This window comes from Channa argus, chromosome 20 (assembly GCF_033026475.1).
Source record: "Channa argus isolate prfri chromosome 20, Channa argus male v1.0, whole genome shotgun sequence".
Lineage (NCBI taxonomy): Eukaryota > Metazoa > Chordata > Actinopteri > Anabantiformes > Channidae > Channa > Channa argus.
The window spans coordinates 16505921-16533086 of NC_090216.1; the positions used below are offsets into that span (position 1 = coordinate 16505921).

Consider the following 27166-nt stretch of genomic DNA (forward strand, 5'->3'; position numbering starts at 1 on the left):
GTGTTTATGCATGGACCGGCTGGGCTGCTATTGCTGGAAGTACAGAAGGACACAGTTGACTGTATGTATGTATGTATGTATGTGTGTATTGCTGCAAATCATCCAGACAGCCTTGTATTTGAATGGATGGTGCATTAGGTAAGGAGGTGACTGTGCTGATGATGCAGTGCAGATATAGGTGGTTAAACACACATTACCCAAAGCTACTGGCTCACAGTCGAATAGGATTTTTCCCCTGCTCGTTCCACTCTATTTCTCAGTGAAGAGCAAACGACAGTATTCATTCTGTTTTTGTGAAAGTGCCTCTTTTGTTCAACTGACATAAAAGTTGGTTTTGCTGATATTTTTTCTGTTTGTATCTTTTGACCTAACAAAAAGATTCTTTATTCTCCACATATCCTGGGATTTTCTGCATATTGGTGGCACTTGCAAATTTTTTTTTTTTTTTTCGCCAGTCCTTCAACTAAATAGGGGGTTGTAAATTCATCAAGACAAGTAATGACACGTATCCGATCCTGCATATTTGCATGTAACATATATGTGAACCTATAGGATTATCAGTTTCTTTGGGTCAGGTGTTTCACTAAATGGCATGAGAATCAGATGTGAGTCTGGGAGATGCAGCCTTATTTATCAGAGAAAAATATGAATCCATCAAAGATTCATATCATAGTCTGATCTTGACAACACCGTTTTGTAGTAGTGTGTCATAGCTCAAACAAAAGAGAGTTCAGAAGACCTTAGAAGAAGAGTTGACCAGATGTTAACCTGGCTGGGGTAGAGAATTTCTAAAGTGTTTGGACTCAACCAGCAGGCCGTGTACAAACGGAGAAGGTTCAGCACTAATGTTACATTCCCTAGGAGTTCTCAACCAATAAAGATCTGCAAAAGGCGTGTAATAGCGCGAGAAGTCACAAGGAACCCCATTAAAGTGTCAAGCTATACATCTGTAAACTAGAGCTCAACAGAAAGTGAGGATCATGCAGCAAGACGACAACACAAAATTCATGGTTAAAGCAAAAGCCATGTAATGTTTTAACCTTAATCCTACAGAAATGCTGTGCAATAAACGTGACACAGTGAGCCAACATCTATGAGCTGAATCTGCTCTCCAACCAAGATCGGGTTAAAATTAGAGCTGTCAACATGAGTGCGATAACGTCTTAATCAGGGCATCAAGCTGCAGCTGCAACATTAACAGTGGGGAGGCAGATTCCACCTGATGCACTCAGGTGGGATCTGCGAGTAGGAGGCCAATAAAAGTAGTTCGTTAACCATGGGTCACACAAGCATAAATGCAATTTGTACTGTCATCTTTGATCGCAGTGATCACATATATGTTTTAACCACAGTGAGTTTAAAATATGAATGATTTATCACACAGGCAGTCAGTACCATCAGAACCATGTGTCCGCTCCTATGACAATAACTGTATTAAAACGTAAAAGAATTTCCTTCACCACAATCTTTATTTTGATAAAACCTGAGTTATGTTATTGCTGAATAATAAGAGGGTGTCGCACTAATTACTGAAAGCGCACATTTACATAATTTTGCCACAGACACATTTAAAATTTGATCAATTACCACAATAAATTAAATAGCATTAAATCCGCTAACATTTTAGGTCATATTTATGCTGAAATGCAAAGGGATCACAAAATGTTAAAAGCTGTATATGAGTGAATGTCAGCCCACCTTCCCCTTTTCTCACCTACTTTGTGTGTTTTTGTCATTGAAGCATGTGATTGCATCACTCTGAAGTTGCACATTTTTACTGACAGCGTCTTTGCAGAGAGAACAGCAAACAATTACGTTGAAGACTTACAGCACTCGAGGGGTCAATGTGGGGCCTCTCCATAGCAATAGTGATGCAGTTGAGGAAGATGATAACCAACACAACATGGTCAAACATCTTGTGGGTGATGATCTTATTGCACACGTTCCGAAACCTGACAACAAATACACAGAATTTAAAGATTTTGAGCATAAATAATATTGGAAATGGACTTGACAAAGAGCTTTATGGCCAACAGTATAATGAAAAAGAAAGAAACAGTTGTTTGTATGCGTTTGCATACCCACCTTTGAAAAGGGGTAATTGCTGTATACTACAAGGAGTTTCACATAATCAGTGGAGATTACTGGTCACAAGAAGCTTTTGTCCCCAAATTTAGACTTTAACTTCTGACCAGGTAACACATTTTCATGAAATGATACTCTCCTTAGACAGGATCAGTTGTTTCAATCAGATCAAAATCCAAATCATTTCTATGCCCCCAAAACTAAATGATCTACTTATAAAGCACTCGTATCCAAGCACTTTACAATGTTGCTTCTCATTCACCCATTCGCACACACCCCACTGAAGGCGGCGGCCATGATAGGAGCTTAACTATAGAGCATCAACCATCCCCGAAGCAACACTTTTAGTGTAGCTTCAAAAAAGGAGTGATGATGTTATAGTGATAGTGACTATCATTTTACGAACGGCACATTGTGTGGAATTTACATCTAAATTATTTGAAATAATTCGTAAGGGACATAGAAATAAAAGTTGTAGAATAACTTCAGGTGGAGCAGCTCATAACTAATTAGGGTAAATGGCACCATAGCAGTGTCATGATTACTGTAGGTATAAAAAGAGCATTCTCGAGAAGCTGTATCTTAGAAGTAAGGATGCGGCACAGTTCATCAAAGCACACAATATCATTAAAAGTCTGAGAATCTAAAGGTATCTATGTTTTCAAGGGAAAAGGCATAAAAAAAACAAAAAAACAATACTGAATTGCTCTGATCTTCAGGCCGTCAGGCAGCACTGCATTAACAACAAACATGATTCCTCTGTGGAAATCACTGCATCAGCTTTGGTCGGTGACATTGTTGGTTTGTCAGTGGATTCACAAATCCACTAACTAGGCTAAATCTGAGACCGGATTCAATTAAAATGAACTGAGTTCATATAGTTTAAACCGTAAACTGGGGGACAACTACTTTCTCACAACTGTTGAGTAGCGTGACATGGAAACACTCATGCCCATCTAGACTCAGTGCAGGCAAACCTGAAAGAATATTTAATTTTGGTCCCGCACATTTACTGAAACACACTGATCTCAATTAATGCGAGAGCATTTGTCACACGTCTCACAGTAATTCTGGGATGAACCACTGTAAAATTAGGAGTCATTAATTATGCCTGACTTTCATTACCCCACATAAAAAGGTTCCCATCCAGGCTTCTACAGAGGCTCCTCTCAACAAAGAGAAGGAAAGAGGGAATGCTTGTTATGTATTGCTGTGGAGTGGAATAAAGCAAACATTCAATCCACTTTGATGGCTTGTAACAGTATAATTGTACAGCAGGGGACAATGTTGTGGGGCTCAGATTTGGATTTTTGGCTTTATTTGACAATCCAGACACCACTATGCCAATACTTGCCCTGTGTGTGTGTGTGCGTGACTGTGGTGTTCAATATTCACACAGAATTTAGACTGTGTGAGCTAATTCCTCTTTGATATCTAGACACCAAACACTTTATGCGAAAGGCATTGATGTGTTTTTACTCAAGCAGGGGAGGCGGGAGAGAGGACACATAGCAAACACACGCCTCTCGGCTGCCGGTTCCTCCTCCTTGCTGGGAACTTTAATGTCAAGTTCAAATAGCCCCCGAGACTCACGAGCACTCGCACTAAAACCTCAAGAAAAAAAACAAAACAAAAAAATAGCTGTGAGACATGGGATTTGAGAAAATCACTGACAAATTGATGTATGTTTATATAAAAGGATTTTGTGTTTGGTGCTTTTCCCTCTGACATTTAGTGACCTGCGTTTTCTACCATCAATGCTTTGAATCATTCTAAATGACAACTGACATTATTGACTTAAATATTGATTACAGTTGGTTTCATGCTTTTCAAATGTCGCACAGCTTGTGCAAACACCACTCTTACAGATGATCGCACTTAAAGTTGTGATTCTGCACATTTTGTCACCGACAGACAAGTTTGCCAATTTCAACCAACTTTTCATTTTCTTCATCCTGATTTTTTTTTTTTTTTTTTTTTAAATGCCTTTGAAAATGTCTGTAGTGTTTTTGCACTTCTCTTCTCCAGAAATTGCCTGTCACCTTATCAGCGTAGGTGTTAGTGTGACATGTTGGCTCGGATCTTCTGATGAAGAAGTTTAAGCTTTCGTTAGTGGTGCTGCTCAGACCTCTTCATCAAGAATGTCTCGAAAAGATGAGAGCCATTTATGCCAATTACTCAGGTCTTTGGTTCACTAACTGTGTGATGGATGATTGCATTCCAGGAAAGAGCTGACAGATGCAGGGTGAAGACTTTCTTCAGCCCTTAGCCCAAATTGCTTTTATTTTATTTGTGGGGTAAAGTAGCAACACAGAAAGTTTTGACATTCTGAAAAACACCACAGATCATTAGCGTCACTATTTACTGTAATTCTGAAACATCTCTCCTGCTGTCTGCTGTTTATTTTTGGCTCTTATATGCTCAGATTTCTTTCCCTTTTACCAAAAACCTAGTCTACCTCCACATAATCTAATCTGTACAGTGAACTACATGTACAACTGTTAGCGACCCCTTGTTGATAGACTAATATTGACCACTGCAGTGAACATGTTAAATTGCAGACTACCATCACAGTACGACTAAAGTGCCAGCCCACTTCTCTGCTCATTAAAAACTTCCCCTGCAGTAATCACCAGTAGCTTCAGGGAGAACAAAGGCAGGTTGAGGTGAATCGAGGTCCGTGTGAAAGCCGCTGGACTCCATCCTCCCCCCTTTTACTGCTGTCTCTTGATGTGATTCTGAGCACAGGCAGAGGTCCGCCATGATTCAAGGCCAGATGGGTGCCACACAGAGCCTCTGTCTTTGGTGTCACTCTTACTGATGGCCAAACCTCATAGCCTGCTGTGATAAGTCCTGTTTAAGCCAAACTCCTTCAGTTTTATTAAAATTCTGTCAATAATAGACTACACGGAGCTTTTTCTATAAACCTTTTCCAAATGATGTAATATGGCCAGCAGAGAGGGAATCATCCAGAACTTTTGAAAAGTCTAATATTTACAGATAGATTGTAGGTCTTTAATGCAAAAGAATACAAAATACAGACGTAATTTTAGTAACATATTGTAGATGGTGGCTGCTTCCCAGTGAGTTTACTTTTAAAGTCAAGCAGAAATTGTAATTATATTTAACCAGGCAAATTCTAACAGTTTTTGGATATGTTAGTGAAAACGCCTATGCTAGAAATTTACGTTTCCTGCACCACCGACTGTGCTAACGTGGTACGTCCCAAGCCTCCCAAGCACTGTGCGATGAACATTTTGAAACTGTTAGTGTAGTTGCCAAACTGCATTACTACAAGTTAACATGTGACACACATGGGCCCAAAAAGTTATTTTCCATACACAATCACTGGTTATAAAGCAGTGAGTAAACATAGCAAAATGTCTTTTACCATCCAAATTAGCTCCATTTGGGCCAGTGTTATTTAGAATGTCTGGCAGAGCCATATAAATTATCTTGTCAGTGTGACCAATTGAACTGAAATCATATAAACTACAATCCATATTTCCAGAGAGAGAATGCAATTAGCAAATCATCTGCAAATCAATGAAAAACATCTTGTGGAGCATCTCACGAGTAATGAGGTTCATTGGCAACAGGTCAGTATAATGAATTGGTTAAACAGATAAAAACATTCCAGAGAAACTTTCAGAAGTTAAATGCTGATACCGGTATCGGGCATCTGGCTGGATTCTGCCTTTGTGTACTTCTAAAACTTCTAAAATACTGCACCAGATCCCATGTTTGCCACAAATAATATGCATACCATAAACATATATACCACAAAAGTGTTCTTGGAGCTGTTTTAAGTTAACTGAGAATGAAAAAAGTGGAATGAAAGCCCTGCAGTGCTAAATGCTTTAAATACTGTTACTATCCTACTTATGTTTTTTAAATTTCATTGAGCAATTCAATTTAAAATGTGAAACTTGATTATATAGATTCAATGCACAGAGTGACATATTTCAAGGGCTTATTTATTTAAATGATTATGGCTTACAGCTGATAAAAACCCCCAAATTCAGTATCTCAGAAAATTTTAAAATATTACATTACATTACAAGACCAATAAAAAAAAGGACTTTTAATACAGAAATGTTGGCTGAAAAACATGTCCATGGGCAGTATATCCACTCAACACTTGGTTGGGGCTCCTTATGCATGAATTACTGCATCAATGCAGCGTGGCATGGAGGCAATCAGCGTGTGACAACGCTGAGGTGTTATGGAAGCCTAGGACTCTTTGATAGCGTCCTTCAGCTCGTCTGCATTGCTGAGTATGGTGTCTCTCATTTTCCTCTTGACAATACCCCATAAATTGTCCCCATAGATCAGATTTCGGTCAAGCAGGTTTGCTGGTCAATCAAGAACTGAGATAACATGGTCAATAAACCAGGTGTTGGCACTTTTGGCAGTGTGGGCAGGTGCCAAGCCCTGCTGGAAAATTAAATCTTAGTAAAGCTGCTCAGCAGAGGGAAGCATGAAGTGCTCACGAAATTCCTGGTAGTCGGCTGCTCTGAGTTTGGACTTGAGAAAACACAGTGGACCAACACTAGCAGAGGAAAGCCATGATCATCAAAATTAAAAGAAACACTTGAAATATAGCACTATGTGTGTAATGAATATAATATACAAGTTTCACTTTAAATATGAAATAAATTAACTTTTTGATGATATTATAATTTATTCCTGTGATGCTGTCAAACCTTTTGTATTTTTTTATGATTGAGATTGTGGTGTATCACAAAGTTATTACATTTCAGCATCTCAGTTGGAATGGACATGCCTTGACACTAGCGATGACTAACAGCAAGTCCCTCTTTAGTGGGTGTGAGGATTGATGTTTGATGTTGAATTTGCATTTTGTGGTACATTGGGGGCAGACTGGTGCCAGCATGTTGTTTGGTGTTGCCTTCACAGCCACATCCTCCTAACAGACAGCAGAGATGCACAGATCAAAGCCTCGCGGGTGGGGTGGGGGGATTTAGTAAAGGAAGAGGGGGTTGAAGGGGGAAAAGCAATGGATTCAGCATGTGGGTGCTGAGATAACGCACAGCACTTAGAAGGAGAAACCCCCTTCGTCCCTCTGCTTCTGCTTACTCACCCCTGACATGGCAGAAACGTGCAGATAAAAGACAGAGTTCTGATGTGAGAATGTGGGAGGAAATAGCTTATAGGAAGGAAAGAAAAAAATGCATTTTCACACTGCAGTGAAAACCATTTTGCTATTACACTCAGCATTAATATGTCAGTTAAACGCAATGTAAAAAAATCTATTTCTTGTCAAGAATGAAGGTTGTAGCTTATAGTTATAGTTACTTATAGTTACTCTGTATAGTGATAACAAAAAGATTCTAAAGAGGACCATGTAGCTCACCTAATTTAAAATACATAACTTAAATGAAAGTTTTTCCTTCAGGAGATGAAAGTTCGGTTTACCCAGAACTAAAACCCATATTATACAAAGTCTCAAACCGAGAAAAGGGCAAAGGTGTAGCAGTTTTGGAGCCATGAATACTACCTTGACTCTGGGGGGAAGAGGTAGAGTGACCAGGTGTCTCTCTGTCGACACCACTCTGGCTGCTTCTTCTCCAGCCAGCGAAACAGTCTTGCAAAACGACCCTGCAGGGAGTAAGAAGTGCACAGTAATTTCATTATTCATATGTAAAGAACTTTCCATGAAGTAACAAGGTTGAGATTGGTGAAGGAGCCTGGTGGGTAAAGGGGGTGGACCGTCCAGAGGGGCAATGCCTTATTGTTACTGAAAATAATGTTTAGTCCAGGACCACACCTCCATTCTCATTTCATTCTCATTTTGTTTGTTTTATCAGCTTAAAAGTCTTGTGTTTGTTGATATCTGCAAATGTGGTCAAGCTCAAAACACATTTCATGAACAAGTTCTGCAAAAAACGGAATATTTACAAAAAATTGTGATGTCATGTTTCGGTAAATATATTCCCTTTTATAAACTTGACTGAACACAAAAGTCTCATAGATCATGTAATTACTGCAAAACTAAAAGCTTCCCTAATAATCAACTTGACATACCACAAATAAATATGTAAAAGGAAAGAACAGTTTCACTACAAATAACAATGTTGCACAGCATGGTTTCACTGCAGATCACCTGCTGCGCAGAAATGTACAGTATTTAGAACCAATCGTCTGCCACGGAAGAGTTAAATAAAAAAAGTCACCACTGCTGTGGCCCATGCGTGCCGGTGTCTTTGTTTGGAGACAGATGTGTCAGTTTTGCTGCTATGTGATGATAATACAGAGATATTTGATAGAGTAAAGGAAATTAAGCTACATTTTTCATTTGTTTGCTCACTGCAGATGTTACAGACAACGTGTCCCAGTTGTTTTGTTGTGACTAAAGGTTCCAGAGGTTTGACATACTTTTTCTTGCCACTGTATATAGACATATTTATTACTAACAATCCTTAGCAATCACCTGCAGCACAATGTGGAGGATTATGGAGAGGATTTTGTTTATACCCATGGAAGTAAAAGAACAAGCTATTATGCCCAAATGACTACACATGCACACAGACTGACCAGGTTGGCCTCCTCCTCTGCATTTTCATCTTCAGTGTTGTCCTCCAGGGAGACGTGCGTGGGACCTAGGACTGAGGGAGAGCCCTTTCCATTGCAGTCGCTGTGTTCTGGGGGCCGTAAGTGGGCCAGGGAGGGGGGCCTGGAGCTGTTCATACTGGGTGTGTGGCACAGGGAAGGCACCTACACAGAAAAAAGAAAAGGTTTCCTCTCAACTCGAGCAGTTCTAGACAATAACTCTGTCGTGCTGGCTCAGATTTAGGTTTGAATTTTTTTTTTTCACCCCTTGTGCTTCATTTTTTTTTTCACCCCATGTGCATTCATGTTTTGTAACATATTTTCTTTATTGCAATATTATAGGGTTCTCCCTTTTTGTTATTTAATGGACACACAACACGCTGATGATGGTGCCTGGTTTACCTGTAGCAGAGCATCAGGTGGCAAATCCATCGAACTCCGAGTTTCCACTGACTCCATCCTCCGTCGGGGTCCTCTCTGGGATTGGGACATAGAGTCCGTTCTGGCCAGGGATGCGTCATCTTCCTCCAATAAACCACCACCTCCTCCTTCTCCTCTGCCTTCACCCTCTTCAGAACTGGAGCCTCCCTCCCCAGAGAGGAGTGAACGCCGCTCTCCCGACTGCCGTTTCTGGCGTTTGAGCGATGGCGCCCGACCTAGGCTGTTCCAGCTGGAACGCCGGCTGGTCCGGCCGCTTCCAGAGCTCCAAGGAGCGTAGGGAGAGGAGCTCCGGGCACTGGTCTGAAGCAGAAGGATGGCAGTTGGATGACAGGGTGATAACAACCAGGAGAGAAAAAAAAAACAAATACAAGATGTACTCTGTTGTCCAAATAATCAATTAATGTTGTTCATTAATCCAGATAGCAAGCTGAATTGGATTGACTCACTTTGACATGGGCTAAACTAAAATTGATGATTCACGCTAACAGACAGCAGCAGATGTGGAGATCTGGGTACATTTACTCAGGTCTTTATCTCAGTCATCAGTTGTGTCAAATAAATAGTGGCAGAGGCAGCAGTCAGAGGAGTGTCAGCCCAGCACACTACAGTATTCATCATCAATCACTATGAACACACCAGTCCACATGTCAGCAGGACGCATGCAATGAATTCACAGACACTCAGGGTAAAGCCAGTTAGCAGTCCTGGTAATTGCAGGTAATTCCTGACACATGTTGCTTTATGACAAACTGGAACAGGGATTTTACACTTGAGAATTGCTGCATCATTGTAATGTATGTGAGAATGATAAAAAAAATGTCCTAACCGGTGATTTGTCATAGCAGGCTGGGTCTACGGAGACATTGCTGCCACGACGGGATTCGTAACCCAGGACGGGGTCACCGGCAACGGGCAACTTGGGCACGGGCATGGGGGTAGCAGCCGTGTGGGTAATTACTGGTGGGGTCAGGCTGGTCTTCAGGTCCACATGACCATTTACAGGCACTACTAGTCGAGAAAGAGGGATGAAGAAAAATAAAATGCTGTGAGTTAGGAGTCGGCAAGAGCAAAGAGAATCCATATTAGGGATTAAATAAGGACAACCAGTATTTAATAACATACAAAAAACGCAAAGGAGAACATCAATGAGATGGACATATTAAAAAGGGTGGTTTTAAAAAGAGAAAAGGGGGGTGGGAGATAAAACGGACAGATGAAAAAAAAGTTGATGGAAAAAAAGCATCACTGAGGAAAATGAAAGCGCTAAATTGCTAAAGGTGGCACAAGGGGAGGAGTGGCGCACAGTAACATAGCAACACATACTTAAAAATGAATGCCTCCGAGTGTTATTGAACAAAATGAATATTTCAGCAGGGCATTCATTTTATGGGATGCGGGGGAGAAAATATTATGTTTGGCAGCAACACAAATACATGACATGCAGAGAGGAATACAACTTTAATAATGCTAATTCTGTTATCTGACAAACTTTATCCAATGCCTATAATATGTATATTAGGCTCTTCCAGCCATGTAAGCAGTTTTTGAGAGAGAGAATCTGGAGTAGCTGAAGGGGGGAGATGTTACTGTACATCTGGGAGTTGTACTTCATACAGTAGTGTTTCCATTGGGCTATTTAGTAATTAGAGGGGATGGGAAGTGGTGTACAAGGAATTATGGATGAGGGTAATTCACTGGCCAGGCTCATGCCCTGCTTAGAGTGGTAAGAAACGTATGGGTATGAGACGGATAACAGGAGGCCACAGACTTAGAAACAGGTGGGGAAATGTTTGCACAGGGTAAAGTTTACATGCCTCAGGCCTTAACACAGTGTGTAATCTGAAGGGATCTAACAAAGATTAGGAAGAGAAATGGCAGCGTTCAAATATGCAAACACACGGTACAAGTTTTGCCAGCGGCATATAACAGGGACTTTGAAAAATCACACCGCGTTGAGTTCAATCCTTTGAATTTCATCTGTAACATAAAGCAGTGCAGCTTTGCAATGTGTGTGTTTACATAGTGTATGGTATTTCTGTGCCTTACCTGCAGAGGCGGACACATCCTTCTTGCTGCCATTAATATCTTCCATACTCCGTGCGACGGAATCAATCTCCGAACCTGATTTGGAAGCGTCGCCCTGACACACAAAGGCAGTGTTAGAGGGAAACACAGAAGTAGGAGAGTGCAAGGTGCCTCTAAACACAGATCCCTGCTCAGCCACCTCGCTCTTCTAATATTACACAGATATGGGGTCAAACCTGACCTTAGATCAGTACCTAGAGGCAACCTTCAATGGGGTCCCACTGAGCCCAGAGCATAAAGGTCAAAAAGAGAGAACGTATGGAAAATGTTGTCATGCAAGGAGACGTGAAAAGGTTAAACGAGGAACCACACTGAAACACGAAGATGCAATGTCAAATATGTTTGAGTTAACGTAGTGGTACCGAATTCTTTGACCTCGGCATGACCCCTAAACAGCAACAACAGAGCTTCAGTGTGGTTGCCAATTCCACAGTTTTAACACTTGCACACCAAAACACAACACACTCCAAATGTAATTCACAGTGATTTTGTCAGCAATGCATAACTGTCCGTGCCGTGTTTGGTTTTTTTCCAGAAAGCGATGTAAAGATGAGTCTCTCTCATCTCTTCACTAGCTCTTAATTACTCTCATCTCGTATCTGCTTCACTCTGTCTTCCACTTATAAAACCTACTTCAAGTGAACCTCAGAGTTCATTGTCGTATTCGTTATGTGCTTTTGTTGTGCTATGGAAGAGCCCAGAGATTCTAATGATATGTGAGAGGGTGCCAGGTGAATGTTGGATTAAAAGAATGGCGACCTAGGGATAACTTGTGCGCAAAAAAGCCTCAGGACCTAATTACTATGGACCTTTTTAAACTAACAAATTACTTCTGTAGTTCCCATGAGTGTTGGGGAAATGCAAAGCAGGGGTAAATACAATGCATATTGTATTTGTTTAATAGAAGCATGTTAGGTATTGCTATCTTTGAAAGAGGAATTAGCATTTTCCTTTTGCAGATAGAGAGGCTATCTGTGTGCCCCAGACTTATTTTCCCTCACCCTGTGAAGTGGGTAAGGAGATGCTAATACACTAGTAGGCGAATCAACTCAAGGGCTACGTGGAGACAGCACGGGAATGTGATGAGCACAGAAACTGCGTATCTACTTTATCATCTACTTCTGCATCTGTTTATCACAGTGGCACCTTGGTTTTTAAAAATCTTGGCTCAGAGCAGCATACTCTAATACTTCCAATCTTCTTCTTTTACTTCCGGCTGTTTCCTTTCAGGGGTCGCAACGGCGAATCATGTGCCTCCATCTAACACTGTCCTCTGCATCCTCTTCTCTCACACCAACTAACTTCATGTCCTCCCTCACTACATCCATAAATCTCCTCTTTGCTCTTCCTCTAGACCAATCACCACTCTCTCACCTCTGGAGATGCTCTGCATCACTCCATCTAACTCAGTCGAGAATTTCTCCTTCTCTTCTAACTCACATCCTACCTGTGGGGCAAAACCACTAACAACATTGAACATCACCCCTGTCTTCCTACGAACACACCTTCCTCCTCTCCTTCTTCGACCAACAATAGCCCAATTTCCACCGGTGCTGTTGACCTACAGGGCACCAGTATCCCATTATTCCTAACATGCTGAGATCACCACAGAATAGACTGTTAGATTTAAAAATTGGTTACTTGATATTTTTCTTCAATCCAACTTCAATGAAACAAAAATCTTTGTTACCGAGTTCCATATAAAAATATAAAAAGTCAAAATCAAGGTATGTGTAAGGCTCTTTTCTTTTCTTTTTTTTTTTTTGGTTTGGTTTTTGCTGTATTTCTAACATGTAGTAGCAGTACACAAGTTGGTTTGTTTCAGAGTTCCGTTCTAAGATGAGAAGGGAGTCCAAGCCCCAAAGGCTTGAGAATGAGCTGCCCTAAGAAGTCATGCTTTTTGAGTTAGCATCTTATTTTTTAAAACAAATTTGTACCAAAAAGCTTAACGAGGTTTAAACACACTTATTTAATTTTTTGAATTACTTTTTTATTTCTTTATGTCAAAAAGAGAAATCAATGATAGTACTGGCTTTAGAAATATTTGATTAGAAACAAATGCTCACACATGCACTATCAGACAGACACACTGGTAATCAAACACTATTTGAAATATAGCAAAATCTGTTTTACCCATAGCCAGATCTCCACCCCCACAGAGAACATTAACCTACACACAATCAATCAGAAAGGACAGCCAAAACATGGCAGTGGAGTATCAACACTAAGCTTTGTGGGTGCTCAGTCTTATCTATTCCACGTTTTTGCATTTTCAGGTGTGTAGCAGGAAAAAGGAGAGCGGTAGAGTAAATGGTTTTAATCTCTGTGGAGGAAAGTCAGTGGCAGCTTGTATTGAAGACTGACACCACAAACTAAATCTGATTTCTCCATTGTGAGGCAAAGAGACAAAACAGCTGTATGGATTCTTCAGTCACTGGTAAGAGCACAAACATGCAAAAAGGCAAATTGACAATGCTTTAGTTAGAAATAAAAGAACTTGAAGTGTCCAGGGGATTTAACATAGCATTATTTCATAAGCATCTAGAGATTTGATAAATAGAATTAACTAACAGTAAGAAAAGAAGCCAAATAGAAATAAAGGAAGGACTGGGAGGTCTGGGGCCACTCAAAGGGTGACCCCAAGTCACAGGGCACCACTGTCATATTTCCAAAGCCCTTTTTTGCAGTAATAAAAAGTTTATAGTATAAGTTAATAGCACACATTTCTTTTAGGCAGCCACTTTTAAATACCCTTCTTCAGTTTCACAATGATTTTCTGTCCTTGTATGGGCAGAGTGTTTAGCTTTGCTGGAACTCCCATGAAGGCCGATGCTTCCAACTAATCAGTGCTTGTTGCAGGCTGGTATGTACCAAGATGCTTTCATGGCACTTTGAAACTTTACACTTACTGGCACTTCTCACAGGCTCCTGGTACTGAGATTGACCTGCCTACCAAGATCTGCGTTCACTGTGCAGGAGCATCCACAGCTAGGGTGCAAAAAGTACCAGATTAATCATTTGAGATATGTAGCCTGTTCACATTATGGTAAAATGTAGCTTTAAATTAAAATAATTGAAAGCCTGGTGTTTATATGTTCCATCTATATCTTGATCTTGAAACTCCCTTTGCACACTTCTTTTTTGCACCGCTTTATCTAATCAATGTTTCCATACATATAAATGATATCTATATCATAGATGGCACAAGCAAGTCAGTTGATACAGTGAGTAGTTTGAACTGACAAGTCTGACTGATCCTGTCAAATAAAGCTGCTCTGAGATCTGCTCTTTCCTAATCCCTTGATTAGGATCAGGGTGCACAGTGCCCTTTAGAAACTGACTCCCAAGGAGTCGGTGAAGCCGCATGCAACTGCAGGATAGATAAATGCAGCTTCGACCTGAATTTATCACTCAAATGTCTGTTGCTGTTCTCAATTTTTCTCTCTTTTCTGTCTTCTCTATATGCATAATCTTCTGTGGCTTTATTCTTTTCGCTCTTTGCCTGTTAAATACATAATATTTTGTCACAGGAAGACATTAATTTGTAATCCAGCTGCCAGACGACAAATCTTAAAAAAGATTCAGCGAGATAGAATTAAACAACTTTCTTTTAATATTGTTTAAACAAGCTATAGGACAGAGCGCATTTTTAAATATTCTATTAAGGCATCATGAAGAAGAAAGAATTAAATGAGACTGGCGGAGGAATATTCAGTACAGAAGTCTTTTTTTTGGATTAATACTTATCTGAGGAGAGAGGGCAATTATAACTAATATTTTTCTGACTCCTGACTTTCAACATTTTTGTGTTGAATGTATAAATGATCTGGGAATAATTCAACCAAGATTGATAAACTGAAGGAATTGTTCTCAACAAGCATTAGACAATGGACGTTTCACTGGAGAAAGAACAGGAGCAGATGATAGCCTTGGGGCACAGACAGGCTTCTGGACTCGAGGGAAATCCCTGGTCCTGAAATAGTCGGGTTGCTTGGTTGGCTTGTTTACACTCTGCCATCCCAATTTAGGTAAGGTGGCGGGAGCAGGAGATGGGCCAGACCAGGCCTGCTGCTGATAACCAGACAATAATAGACACCAGCAGCACACAGGGGGATCTCAATTACATTGCTTCAAAAAGGGTGTAAATGGGAGAGTGCGGGTGGCTGTTGATAGGAAGAAGGGAGATAATTGTGTCCACCAAAATAGCATCCTACTAAAAGTGCATTCTCATTACCTGTGGCTTCCAAAGAAGTTTGAACATCAATCAAAACCTATATTTAATGGGAAATAATACAAATACAATAAATTAAATGTTAAAACTAAGAAATGTCATAGTTTTCTTTTTTATTTTTTGTTTTTAATTAAATACCGGCAACATGTCACAAAAAGGTTAAGACAGGGGCATGTTCACCACTGTGTTTCATCAACTGGTTAACAACCCTCTCTTGGCAGTTAGGAAGTGATAGAATGGCAAATTTTGTTTAGTATTCTTGATTGATATTTTAGCTGCCAGACTTCTCAGGACTTACTGTGTCATTTCTTGTGTTCACACCACAATACATCAGATGTTTTCAGCTGGTGTCTGGTCTGGACAGGCCGATAGATTCAGCACTTTTTTATTACAGAGCCACGCTGTTGTGATATACACCGAATGTAGTTTAGCATTATGTGGCTGAAAAAGGCACCTGGATGACAGCATATGTTGTTCTATAATATCATTCAATAATATAATTTAATAGTATAGATTGTCCTGTAAAATATGAATATATAGATTATTTGTATCAGCAGCCAAAAATGACCAAAAGATCGCGGTTTGGCAATGTCTAGCAGCTATAGACAAAACTTCAGAAGGATATTGGGGTGAATGTGAAGAAAGCACAGGACTTTACCAAAGGAGACCAAAGTTTAACTCCAGGGACAAACTGCAGTATCTATGAACTCCAATGAACTCTTTGTTTTTGAATGGTTTTTTTTGTTTTGTTTTGTTTTATTTAAATGCCTGAAATAAGTTATGTTGTCAACACAAGGTAAAGAGATTTTCACATTTTATTCTAAGACATAAAATGATTCAGTAAATACTCCGCATGTGCTATTTTTAAGCTTTTATTTGTCTTCAAAAAGGCTGTTGCTAATAACTGACTGAACCACAGAGGTTGTTGGGAACATTAAACATCATCATGCTAAAAGCAGAAATTCATCTACTCAGTCATCCATTTTTACTGCCATATATATCATAACTTCTGTTTAGAGTTCGTTTTCCACAATAATCCAGAAGCCTGTCAAAAACTTGCATTGGCTTTTGGTTCAGGGATCAAAAAATAAAAAACCCATCCCTATGACACTACTTGTAAATAGTCGCATACACAGATCATTTGACATGTTATGTAACGTTACGAAACCTGTGATTTTTAAGGAAAACCCTAATTTTTTACCAGCTCTGTTTAGAATCCAACCCAGTGCCTTAACACAACCAAACCTACAGTTGCACAGTTGTAATCTAGTGCTGTTAAACTAGGATAATAAAAATCTGTTGCATTTCTGGTGTGGGGGTGCAGTAAAATATGTCAGGGGGGCACAATGCTACAGTGTAACACTTTTTTACTCTTTACGCCTATGTATATTCACATATTTTCTGTTTTCCATGGTTAAGGCATAAGAAATACTGTTTAATAGATTGGATCTGTATATTTTAACCAATCGTGTTACTGACCTGTTACCCTCATTAGTTTTGTGAAGTTCCACAAGGTGTTTTTGTTCGTTTTTGTAAGCAACTTATAATTTGCAAGCAACTTATAATCTAATTTAAATAAAATTGTTAAATATGATTAGCGTGCCTGAATGTACATAGCCAGTATAAGCAATGTATACACCTCTAAACATTAGAGCAACTAGCAGAATCCATCTAAAATTATCACTTTAATCACTTCCCCCGAGGGACACTGCATCTCAACAGGAACAAAAGAGACGGAAAAATCTAGAACATTTGCCATTTGCAAAAGCTTTTTAACAATGTAAAATTAGAAAACAGGTAGAGATGAGCTAAATTCATTGTTTTTTTAGAAAAACTACATTTTACAAAGTGTACTGGCCTTGTCTTACGAGCCCAACCCACGCAAACAGATTTGACCTCCCTTTTTATTTTTGTTAGCTCTCATCTATTCTGGCCAGCTTGCTAAAGGACCGGCATTCACCCCCTCGCTTATACCTGCTTTTCTTTCACTTCATCCCTGTCCCACAGGCCGATATATCAGAGCCTGAGAGAAGAAGATGTTTGCCAGTGCCACTGCAAAGTTCTTACCGCAAGGCTGGAAAGAAAAAACACAGGGGTGTAGGGCTGATGGGAGGTAAGCATTCATTCGGAGGTTTGATATAAAGTCTACTTTTAAGGAAGACAAAATGAAAACACACACACATCAATCTGCTGTGTGTTTGTAAGTGTTTAAGCACTGTCTTTTTCAAACACATCCTCCAATCAGCCACTCAGCACCTTGGTCAGTCACAGCAGCGAGGGCACCAAGCAGGAAGCAGGTTACAGGACTCTCAGGTGATGTGACACATCCTCCAGCAACCATATTGGAAGTCTTTGTCTTTGGCAATCAGGGTGACCACATTGTTCTTTTCTGCACTGTAGAAACAGCAGAAAGCTGTTGTTTCTAATTACACTTTTTTTTTTTTAAAATATTGCAGGATTAAGGATGGTTTATTGTGTTCCCTGCCCTTATGCCATTTTACACTTTTAAAATATTTTTTTACACAAACAGGTCCTTGAATTTGGTGTAGACATGCAGAAGCATTGATTAATGCTACATTTTTAATGGGATCCAGCCTCTAGAAAAGAGACTATTACCAGTCTCTACAACCCCCTTGGGTTTGAGTTGTTGTTCTTTCTTTAAATGTTCTATACATTTGTTGCATTGCCCTTTTTTTAACAAAAAAAAGAAAAAAGTGTTTTCTAGCATCTTTGCTTGAATTTTGTACAGATGATTCACCCAAGAGAATTTAATGTCCATTTAGGCCTTGGAAAGACTCCAGTTAAAAGTCACGTGATACTGCCTACAAAGAAAATTCACTGAACTTTTACTTTCCACTTCAGTACTCTGCTGAATTGGGTTAGCAGGAAGAATATGAATTGCCAAAGACTCAAAATCTCTGCGGATAAAACCAGACGTATTTGAATGGTGCAATACCACTAAGTGCAAGCTAGAAAATACTGAATATCAGTTATGTAATAAACTGAACTTTAAAGGCACTAGTTGCAAGCTATTAGCCTGGTGTTGCATGTTAACTGCCTACATTACATTCATCTAACAAATTAATTAGCAGGCTAGTTAATTTTGCAAAATATAAAGTATTTCTGCAACAGGTTTCCAAGCTGTAGTCACTCACAGATCTGTGACATCACTGAAAAGACTCTATTGGGACGAGTGAGGAGAACGGGTGGTGAGGGAATTCAGAGGGTAGGTATGGGGAACGCAGTTAGTATATTAAATGGAGGGGGAGGGGTGGGGGGGTGGGGGGTTTGGGGTGGGGGGAGGCAGGGCTGCAGTGCTGTACATACCCCTGAGTCTACAGGCAGCTGAATTAGGCTCAGCTGGGCATGCAAGTCCTCTCGCTTGGACACTTCCTACAGTGGAAGTGATTGGTGCAGCCGGACAGGAGAGGGAGGTGCAGACAGGAAAAGGGGCACAGAGATGAGAGGTGGAACCACAGCAGTAGACAAGAGCAGAAGGAGAACATTAGAGGACGTTTAGTCTGTTGTTGGACATTACCATGCAACTGAACATACAGCATTAAAAGAAGTGTCCTGGTTCACATTGTGCAGTCATGAGCTGCACATGTGCACTTCAGCAACCTGAATTAGTTTAAAAGCATGAAAAGTCAGGACAGTAGAAGTCAAGCACAGCCAAGTGTTACTCTCCAGTTGGTCAACTGACAGGTTTCAGCAATATAATTCATTCAGAAAGCGGTAATGAAAATGATCTTGGCATATACATTTCATGACGAGCTATGCATCATTCAGGAGATATTGTGCGTAGCATGAAAGCATTCCTCTGCAGCTGACATGTCAAGTGCATGTGAGAGCTTTGGTGTGAATTGTGAGTTAAATGCATGTTACTTGTCACACTGAGATGTCTATTAAAGCAACTATTGTCTCTTTGCTGCAAATAGGTCGTCTTAAATAAATGAATCAGGCTGGTTGCACTCTCTGCAGTAAATATTGGATTCTGTCACATGTACATAACCTGACAGGGGCACATTGAGAGAAAGAGATGGATAATAAGAAAAAAAAACAGAAGAGGAGGAAGTAGATGAGGAGGAAGGCGTTAACTCAAAAAATTAAAGCAGCCCAAAAGAAGTATGAAGAAGTAAAAAGAAGAAGAGAAGAAGTAAGCCTGCTTATGTCTTTTTGTTCAAAGCAGCATCCACATTAAAACCAATAGTGTTTGTGTGCATGGCTGTGTGTGTGTGTGTGTGTGTGTGTGTGTGTGTGTGTGTGTCTTGGCTTTACAGCCATACATCTCTTTTGGCTTGGCTCACGTCATTCAAGTACCCGTTACTTAGCAACCCTGATGCAGGGAAAGTTTGGCTGACTAAAAATAAACTTAGTGTTTGCAGAAAAGATGTAAGGTTGGAAAAAAATAAGGGAGGAAGATTAAGCAGACAGCTCTGTGATGATACAAGAGAATAGAGGGGGAGAGGAGAACATAAGCTGGTCGACCTTAGGGGTTTTCATATGTGGTCGTGACTGTGTATAAGATTGCAGCTTCACATGCAATGCTCAGGCCTGCTTTGTCTTTAATCCTGTTGTTCTGAACTGAAAACGTAAGCGTAGAAACTATATTAAAAGTGAAATATGAATATAACTTTAAGTAAATATAAAAGTAAAATCATACTGCAGCTACAGTGCATTTAGCTGATATTCAGACCTTCACTTTTTAAAGTTTTATATTTCAGTTGTTTAAATTGTTTACATTTTGTCTCATTAATCTGCACTCACTACCCAATAATGACAAAATGAGGAAAGAATTTTATTTGTCTGTAAATGTATTAAAAAAAAAAAAATCTGGGTAATGCTATAAAAAAAAATTAAAAATTGTTGCACTGGAGGTTCCCAAGGCCACAATGGCATCCATAGTTCTCAAATAAAAGAAGTTTGGCACGACCAAGACTCTTTCAAGAGCTGGTTAACTGGCCAGACTCAGCAGTCGGGGAGGACGGCCTTAGCATGAGAGGACCCAGTGAACACTTACTGAGCTTCAGAGATCCTGTGTGAAGACAAAGGGAAAGTTTTCACATCATGACAGTTTTCACTGTCATGATCACTGAGTGCAGATTTTTATTTATTTTTTATCCTTTCGTCTTATCCAGTGAGTTCAGGGTCGCCACAGCGGATCATTGTCCGCATGTTGAATTGGCACAGTTTTTACGCCGGATGCCGTTCCTGACGCAACCCTCCCCAATTTCTACCGGGCTTGGACCGGCAATGCACAGCTGGGGAGGGTACTGGGCTGTTGGGGGTTCAGTGTCTTGCCTAGAGACACCTCGACATATAGCTGGGACCGGGGATCGAACCACTGACCCTGTGGTCCGTGGACGACTTGCCTTACCAGCTGAGAGTGTAGATTAATGAGAGAAAAATATGAACATTTGTAGTATCAGGCTTCAAACACAACAAAATTTTAAAAAGTGAAATGGGTCTGAAAACATTTGGAATGCACTGTATTTTTGTGCCCAAATTGCCTTTTCTAGCAATAGTTTAAGCATCTAAACATTCGGAGGATCCATTTTGCTGTTAATGTCACGTTCATTTTTTTTTTTTTTTTTTTTTTGTCACTTTTGGGTCAACTAATTTTTAGCGAAGTCCCATTTCCTCAACATCCTTCAGCTCTGCTTTTGTGTCCCCGCAAACTGCTACAAGAAATAACGGGCTCTTTATTGACTAAAGGTTGAGGTAAGTTCACGATCGAGTCACTAATTTTGTCTGTGTTTTTTTTTTTCCTCCCCCAAAAGAGACAAACCATTAGAAAGATCGCCCAAATGTCCTTGTGGAGCATTTACCAAAAGATACAGGTACAGATGTGATCTATAACAAATGTATTGCCTCAAAAGTTTAAGCTAGGTAATGTAGCTAGTTCAACATTCAGTCCTGGGGGGCCTGGAATCAGCCTCAGCTACCATTAAACCAATGGTAAATACACCATTTCCAGTTAACTATGGTGGTGACTATTTTCTGTTCAAAAGTCTAGACCACCTGTAACAGTCTTTATCTTAAGCAGTTTGGGTCAGTGCACCCAACCGTCCATGCGATTCTATTCACTAGTCATGCACTTGACATTTGTACAGCAGATAAGCGCAATAGCAGGAGAAGCCCATTCCAATGAATGCATATTTTATGAGGCTGTCATCCTCTCTCTTTGCCACTGCTCGTCTTTTCTCTCCTTTCTCAAGCAGAGGGCTAAAGAACATCCCAGATCAAAGCATAGGTGCTGTTACCCCTTAAACAAAGAGAGAGTGGGGAAGACACAACGACAGACACGGATAGGCCAAATACTCATGGGATTTATTCTCTCTGCCCCGTCTCAGCCTCTGTCCCTTTCCCTCAGTTTCTCTCGCTCTCTCAAAGAAATCCCTGTTTGCTCCAAATGGGCTGGTTGAAAGGTAAATGGAGGTCACTCAATTAGTTTCGACTTCTTTACTCCCCATAGCCCCGCAACTCAACTGTCCTCCCAGCTGCCTGTCTTTAGACACTAACAGCCATTAATCTACTTTCTTCTCCCCCTTTTTTGCTGTCTCTTGCTCTTTTCTGAGAATCACAGTGTGATGGTGGATAACACATCACACGTGTCATAAGAAGAGCTGAATGATAACGGGAGAGGATCAAAGGGAGGCATGAAAAGAAGGTATCCAAGCATGAGACTGATATGGATGATGTGGCCTGATGAACAGTCTAGTCTAGCAGACATAGTTTTCTTATGATGTACTTTATAGCATGACTGCATTGGCAAATAAGCTGAACAATAATGAGGCTAACTGCTGAACCGGTGGGAAAGAGTGGGACGAGAAGAGGCTAACAGCAAGATGAAGAGGAGAGGAAAGTGGAACGCTGCGCCTAGTATGATCTCATGTCCTCCCTTAACCAACTGCAGAGAGTGCAAGAGAAATATATTACTTAATTCCTACAGTGTTCATGTTATGTGCTATGTGTGTGGGCATGAACATCCATCCACTTGTCTTGAGTGTCCCTGCGCTGAAAAATAAGTATCGTTAGGTAATTTAGCCTCATGTTTCAGTCTTACAAACTAATTTTTCTAAAAGTTAGTATGGCAAAGTTAACATGAAAATATACTCACTAGTTTCTTTAGCACTTTACAATCTTATATTGAATGCAAGTCAGATCATTAGGCAAGATTTAACAAATTAACCTGCATTCAAGAGAAGATTAATGGATCTTCACCAACTAATGGAAGATTCTATTCACTTGCTTTTTTCCGGCCGACTTTCAGACAATATAGCTAAAAAAGAATTAATAATTTGATGGAGTATCACTTTTGCATTTGTCATTTTGTATGTGTGACCAGCAATATAATACCTCTGCCTGGAACCCCTCAACCAAGATGGCCACCAGCAAGTTGAAGAGGACATAGTTGCCGAAGGTCATAAGTGCAATAAAGTAGAGGGCAGCTACAGGAGAGGTGGAGGCCATGCCGTTATATAAAACCTTGTTCCAGTCCTCCTGAGTTAGAATCTGAAAGAGAGCAGAGGTAAGGAGGAGAAAAACAAGTAGCGTTCTAAGCTGGTCTTGGAGTTTAATATTAGTCCTACTTACTTAGTTACTGACTTACTGTTGCTATGCCTGTCAAGTTTGTGTTTTCACATAGTGTACTGCAAACTGCATATGCACTAACAGTCCCAAGTATCAATATGAAGCTATTATTAGTTTGTCTACATGTTTGTTTCTTGATGTGTTACAGCTTCAAGCTTGTCTGTACAATGTTCCATGCAGAGAGACAAGCTGATATTTTACATAGTCCCCAATGTGATGTTGAACTGAACTATACATTATATTGAAATGGCTCCTTGGTAAGTTGTAAATGGTAGATGGCCACTCCTCTCCAGGGTAACCGGAGACCGATAGCCAATACGACATCCTCATCGGCGCCCACAAAAAAAATGAATGCAGCACTCAGGTGTATGCATTCAAGTCTGGCTTGGCCATGAAGAACAACAGAGTCTGTTAAACTGCTCACTTATACTGGCATTAAAATCAAACTGATACACATCTTGTAACCGAACAGTAGTAAATAAGATTATTCATGAATATATAAGGGCTTAAGCACAGACAATGAATGGCTAGATATAACCCACAGAACACCTTTTCAGGCCTACTTAGCCTAACTTGGAAAATGAAATTAAATGAGCGGAAGAAAATTAGGTAGATAAAACCCCGACTGGCAGAAAGAGGCGACTGAAGAGTGACTACCGGCGGAATATTTGATTTACTTTATTTATTCAGTAGTAGAATGTCTTTTTGGCCTCTGAATGGAGACAGGTTTAGGTCAGGACCAATGAAGCAGGAAGATGTTAGGTTAGTTGCTTGAGGGCATTTCAGAAGCTACAGTTTGATCACACAAGAAGTTGAAACATCCAGATGGTGTAGGAAACTCACATACCCTTAGGTTACCCTGCTGCTGACCTTTTATTATCTCAACAGACTGTGAAGTCTGCCATAAAGCTGCAGCTAAATTGGCCATGACACAGTGAAATGTGGTAATTTAACAGAGGAGGAACAGAAAAGAAAGTTGCATCTGCTCACCTGGAAGACAGTCACTATAGCCCAGAGAAGAGAGTCAAAGTTTTTTCTGTCTGGCTGAGTGTCTCCATCCTTCTCCAATCCAAACTTACAACCAAACAGATGCATCCCCAGGATACTGGCACGGGGAGGAGGGGAGCAGGGGGAAAAAAAAAAAAAAAAAACAGTAAAAAGAGGCATACATTTTTACCTTTTTTCTTTTTTTTAAACAGAAAAGACTTGTTTTGACTGTAACATTTTGCAGAAACAGCTGTGGCAGTATACAGTATATTGAACATTAAAGCTAATTACTGCATATAGCATTGCATTGAAAAACATAAATAATAGTATTCACTAAACAGTAGGTCTATAACCAAAGAAGTCAAACAGTTGGTCCACAATGCAATGAGTCAGACGATGCTGAGAAGTGGAGTGGAAATAAAGTGCTTATGCCAAGTTGAGTTCAGCACCATGGAGAGCGTCACACACAGCAACACCTAAAGTATATATTCATACCCAAAAGAATCACTGCAATTAGAATCAAAGACACAATGTCATCCAACGTAAAGACTTTCCACCGATTTAAAATTTAAATTAATAATTGCTTTTTATCCTAGAATGAAACAAGGACAGGTGTCTGTTAAGTATAGGGTGGGATCTGTGGGATGATTAGTGTATCCTAACGACTTAAAACAGGAGGCAGGGGGAAATGCTTTGTCCGGCCCGGCCCTCAAGTTCTGACATCTCATTTGTTTCAACAAATTTCAACAATGTGAAACTGCCATATGTGGTTTAATGAGCTATGTGGGACAAATATTTCCTGTAGGAAAATGCATTATCCAGGCTGTTTGTGCAATATCTTAGTTATTTGCTTGGAAACTGCTATGACAATACTCTGGGAAGAAGGTAAAGCAGGGATTATCTCCTAAAACCATAGATGGCTGTTTTTGCCCTGACCAATGAGTGAGGTACTCAATGGCATTCAACTTGTCTGTTAATCCAAAGAATTTAGAAATGAAACGTGAAGAGTAAACACAAAAAAAGGGGCAAAACACCAACTGGATCATTTTACTATTTTGTGTCGCTAGCATTATTTTAAGTGCAGATTCAAGTATTAAAGATTAACCCTAAGCCTCTTTGTGCCATAATGACAAATATGGGGGTTTTAGCTTTATTTTATAGTAATTGTATTTTTACCTTGTGTTTTTGCTGAATGTCCACATTTCTAGGGCAATTTATATTATAAAACAAGTAAAATGTTAATTACGTTTTCAACTCAAACACTCAAACAACTCAACCTATTTTCATTAAATACATAGAACAGTAACAAATGAAAAAAGAGAAAACATAAAAGAAAGGAAGACCACCTAAAAAGCTAGGCTGCATAAGACAACTGACCGGGGGTAGTGTTATTGTGAAGCGACAGTAAGTCTGCACAGTGGTTGGTCTTTTATTCAGAAACACATACACACTAAAGCGCGACTGAAACTCAAGGATCAATGACGAGGCCTTTGCTGTCTAAACCTCTTCACTCAGACCAAGGCCTGAGTGGTTTATCTTTGGATATTAAAGGCCGTTGGAAGTCTGTGTGTTTGTGCGTGTGTGTATCAGATATAGTACATGCATTTAGACATATACACATCTTAAAACAATACAAATATATGCGTCAATATTAAGAGGATAAAATTAAAAGTGAATAATTTAACCAACATTACTTTTAGTTTGAACTTAGTTTTATCTTATGGAGTCTCACTGCAGCATATGGACAGGCCTTTGGAATCTGTACAGTAATCACAATTTTGCATTCACATTATGTCAAAGACCTTAAAACAAAAACTCTTTTTTTTGCCATTTCAAACATAATAACTTGATCAGATACTGGGCATCACTTTATTGTTCCTTCTCTGAAATATAGATGTGAATGTGTTTAAAAATGCAGAGAATCTCTGTAACTGAATTAGTTGAGCTCAGCCACAAAACTGGGCAAAAAAACAGAAATGCTGACAAGAAAAGGGAATTGTTTAGTCTCGTCTTTCCATCGACTGATGTCCTTCTTCCTGGCATGTCTTTATTGATCTCTGCTTTTTATTCCTCATTATTTATAGAAAAAGTACCCAGGTCTGATCTACCAATTTATTTTATTCCACACCTTGGTGCTTTCAGTTCATTCAACAATGTGTTTCATGGCCACACTTATTTGTTTACTTTTTACATGTCTTTCTATGATCTTGTGCCTCTACTGGCAACAAGAAAGAGATGGATCAGCCATTTTGGCAGATTACCACCTGTTTTTTGCAGTGCAGCTCTCTCTCCCTCTGCCTACCTGAAAATGAAGATAAACAGCATGAGCAACATGCAGAAAGTGGCCACGTTGTCCATGGTCTTCATCAGAACCACTAGCTGCCTCTGCAGGGCTGGCATGAAACGGACCAGCTTCAACACACGCATCAGTCGGAAAGTCCGCAGCACTGACAGACCACCCCCCTGCTGGCCAACAATCTCCCACACGCTGTCAGAAGTAAAGACGTACACATGTAAATTATTAGCTACATTAACTTATGTGGACAAGTTGTAAAGATACCAATTACTCATACCATTCATTTGAAGTTGTCGTTTAACCTCAAATTTAATTATTTAAACTGACAAAAGTAAGCCCAATATTCACTTTCCTTTAAACTCCGTGTATTTTCCCACCAACTCCTGAGCAAAAACTCGGGCTTAACGCTTTATGCATGTTCATCGGGCAGTCAATAACCTTTAGTGTACACTAGCTGCAAAGCGCTAAATTTATCCGACTGTAAAGAAGGAAAATAGGGGAGAATGAGCCAAGGTATTAAGCTGTAGGTTGAACAGTAAATCAATGAGCTGAATGATGCAGAAATGCTACGTGGAGGTAAGGAAAACTGCACCTGGTGAGAATTACTTAAAACCACCATTGGATTAAACGTAATAATTTAAATAATGTCTTGGTCAACCCACATTTCTGGTAGTTATTTTAAAATGTTGGAAAGCAACTTTTCATTACCTCCAACGAATACCTAATAAAAAGATTTTTTTTTTTTGCTACGCTGAGCTGTTATAAAAATTGTGAAAATTATCATAGTGTTGTGTCATTACTACAGCTCTGCAGTACCAGACTACAGCCACATCGCACTTAGGGACCGTTTACAGTTTTTGGTTGCTCTATTTACT

The 27166-nt window shown here is 39.8% G+C and overlaps 1 protein-coding gene across 1 annotated transcript in view; it reads right to left on the reverse strand.

Annotated features, from left to right (window-relative positions):
- The window catches only part of cacna1g (calcium channel, voltage-dependent, T type, alpha 1G subunit), a 256257-nt gene that overhangs the window by 66771 nt on the left and 162320 nt on the right, over window positions 1-27166 (reverse strand). The window contains exons 12-21 of the mRNA XM_067487999.1: window positions 26298-26483; window positions 23999-24113; window positions 22775-22930; window positions 18743-18808; window positions 11146-11239; window positions 9926-10107; window positions 9061-9399; window positions 8644-8823; window positions 7607-7707; window positions 1829-1952 (exon numbers count right to left, since the gene is read on the reverse strand). Of these exons, the coding sequence (XP_067344100.1) occupies window positions 1829-1952; window positions 7607-7707; window positions 8644-8823; window positions 9061-9399; window positions 9926-10107; window positions 11146-11239; window positions 18743-18808; window positions 22775-22930; window positions 23999-24113; window positions 26298-26483 (1543 nt within the window). The remainder of the gene's footprint in view (window positions 1-1828; window positions 1953-7606; window positions 7708-8643; window positions 8824-9060; window positions 9400-9925; window positions 10108-11145; window positions 11240-18742; window positions 18809-22774; window positions 22931-23998; window positions 24114-26297; window positions 26484-27166) is intronic.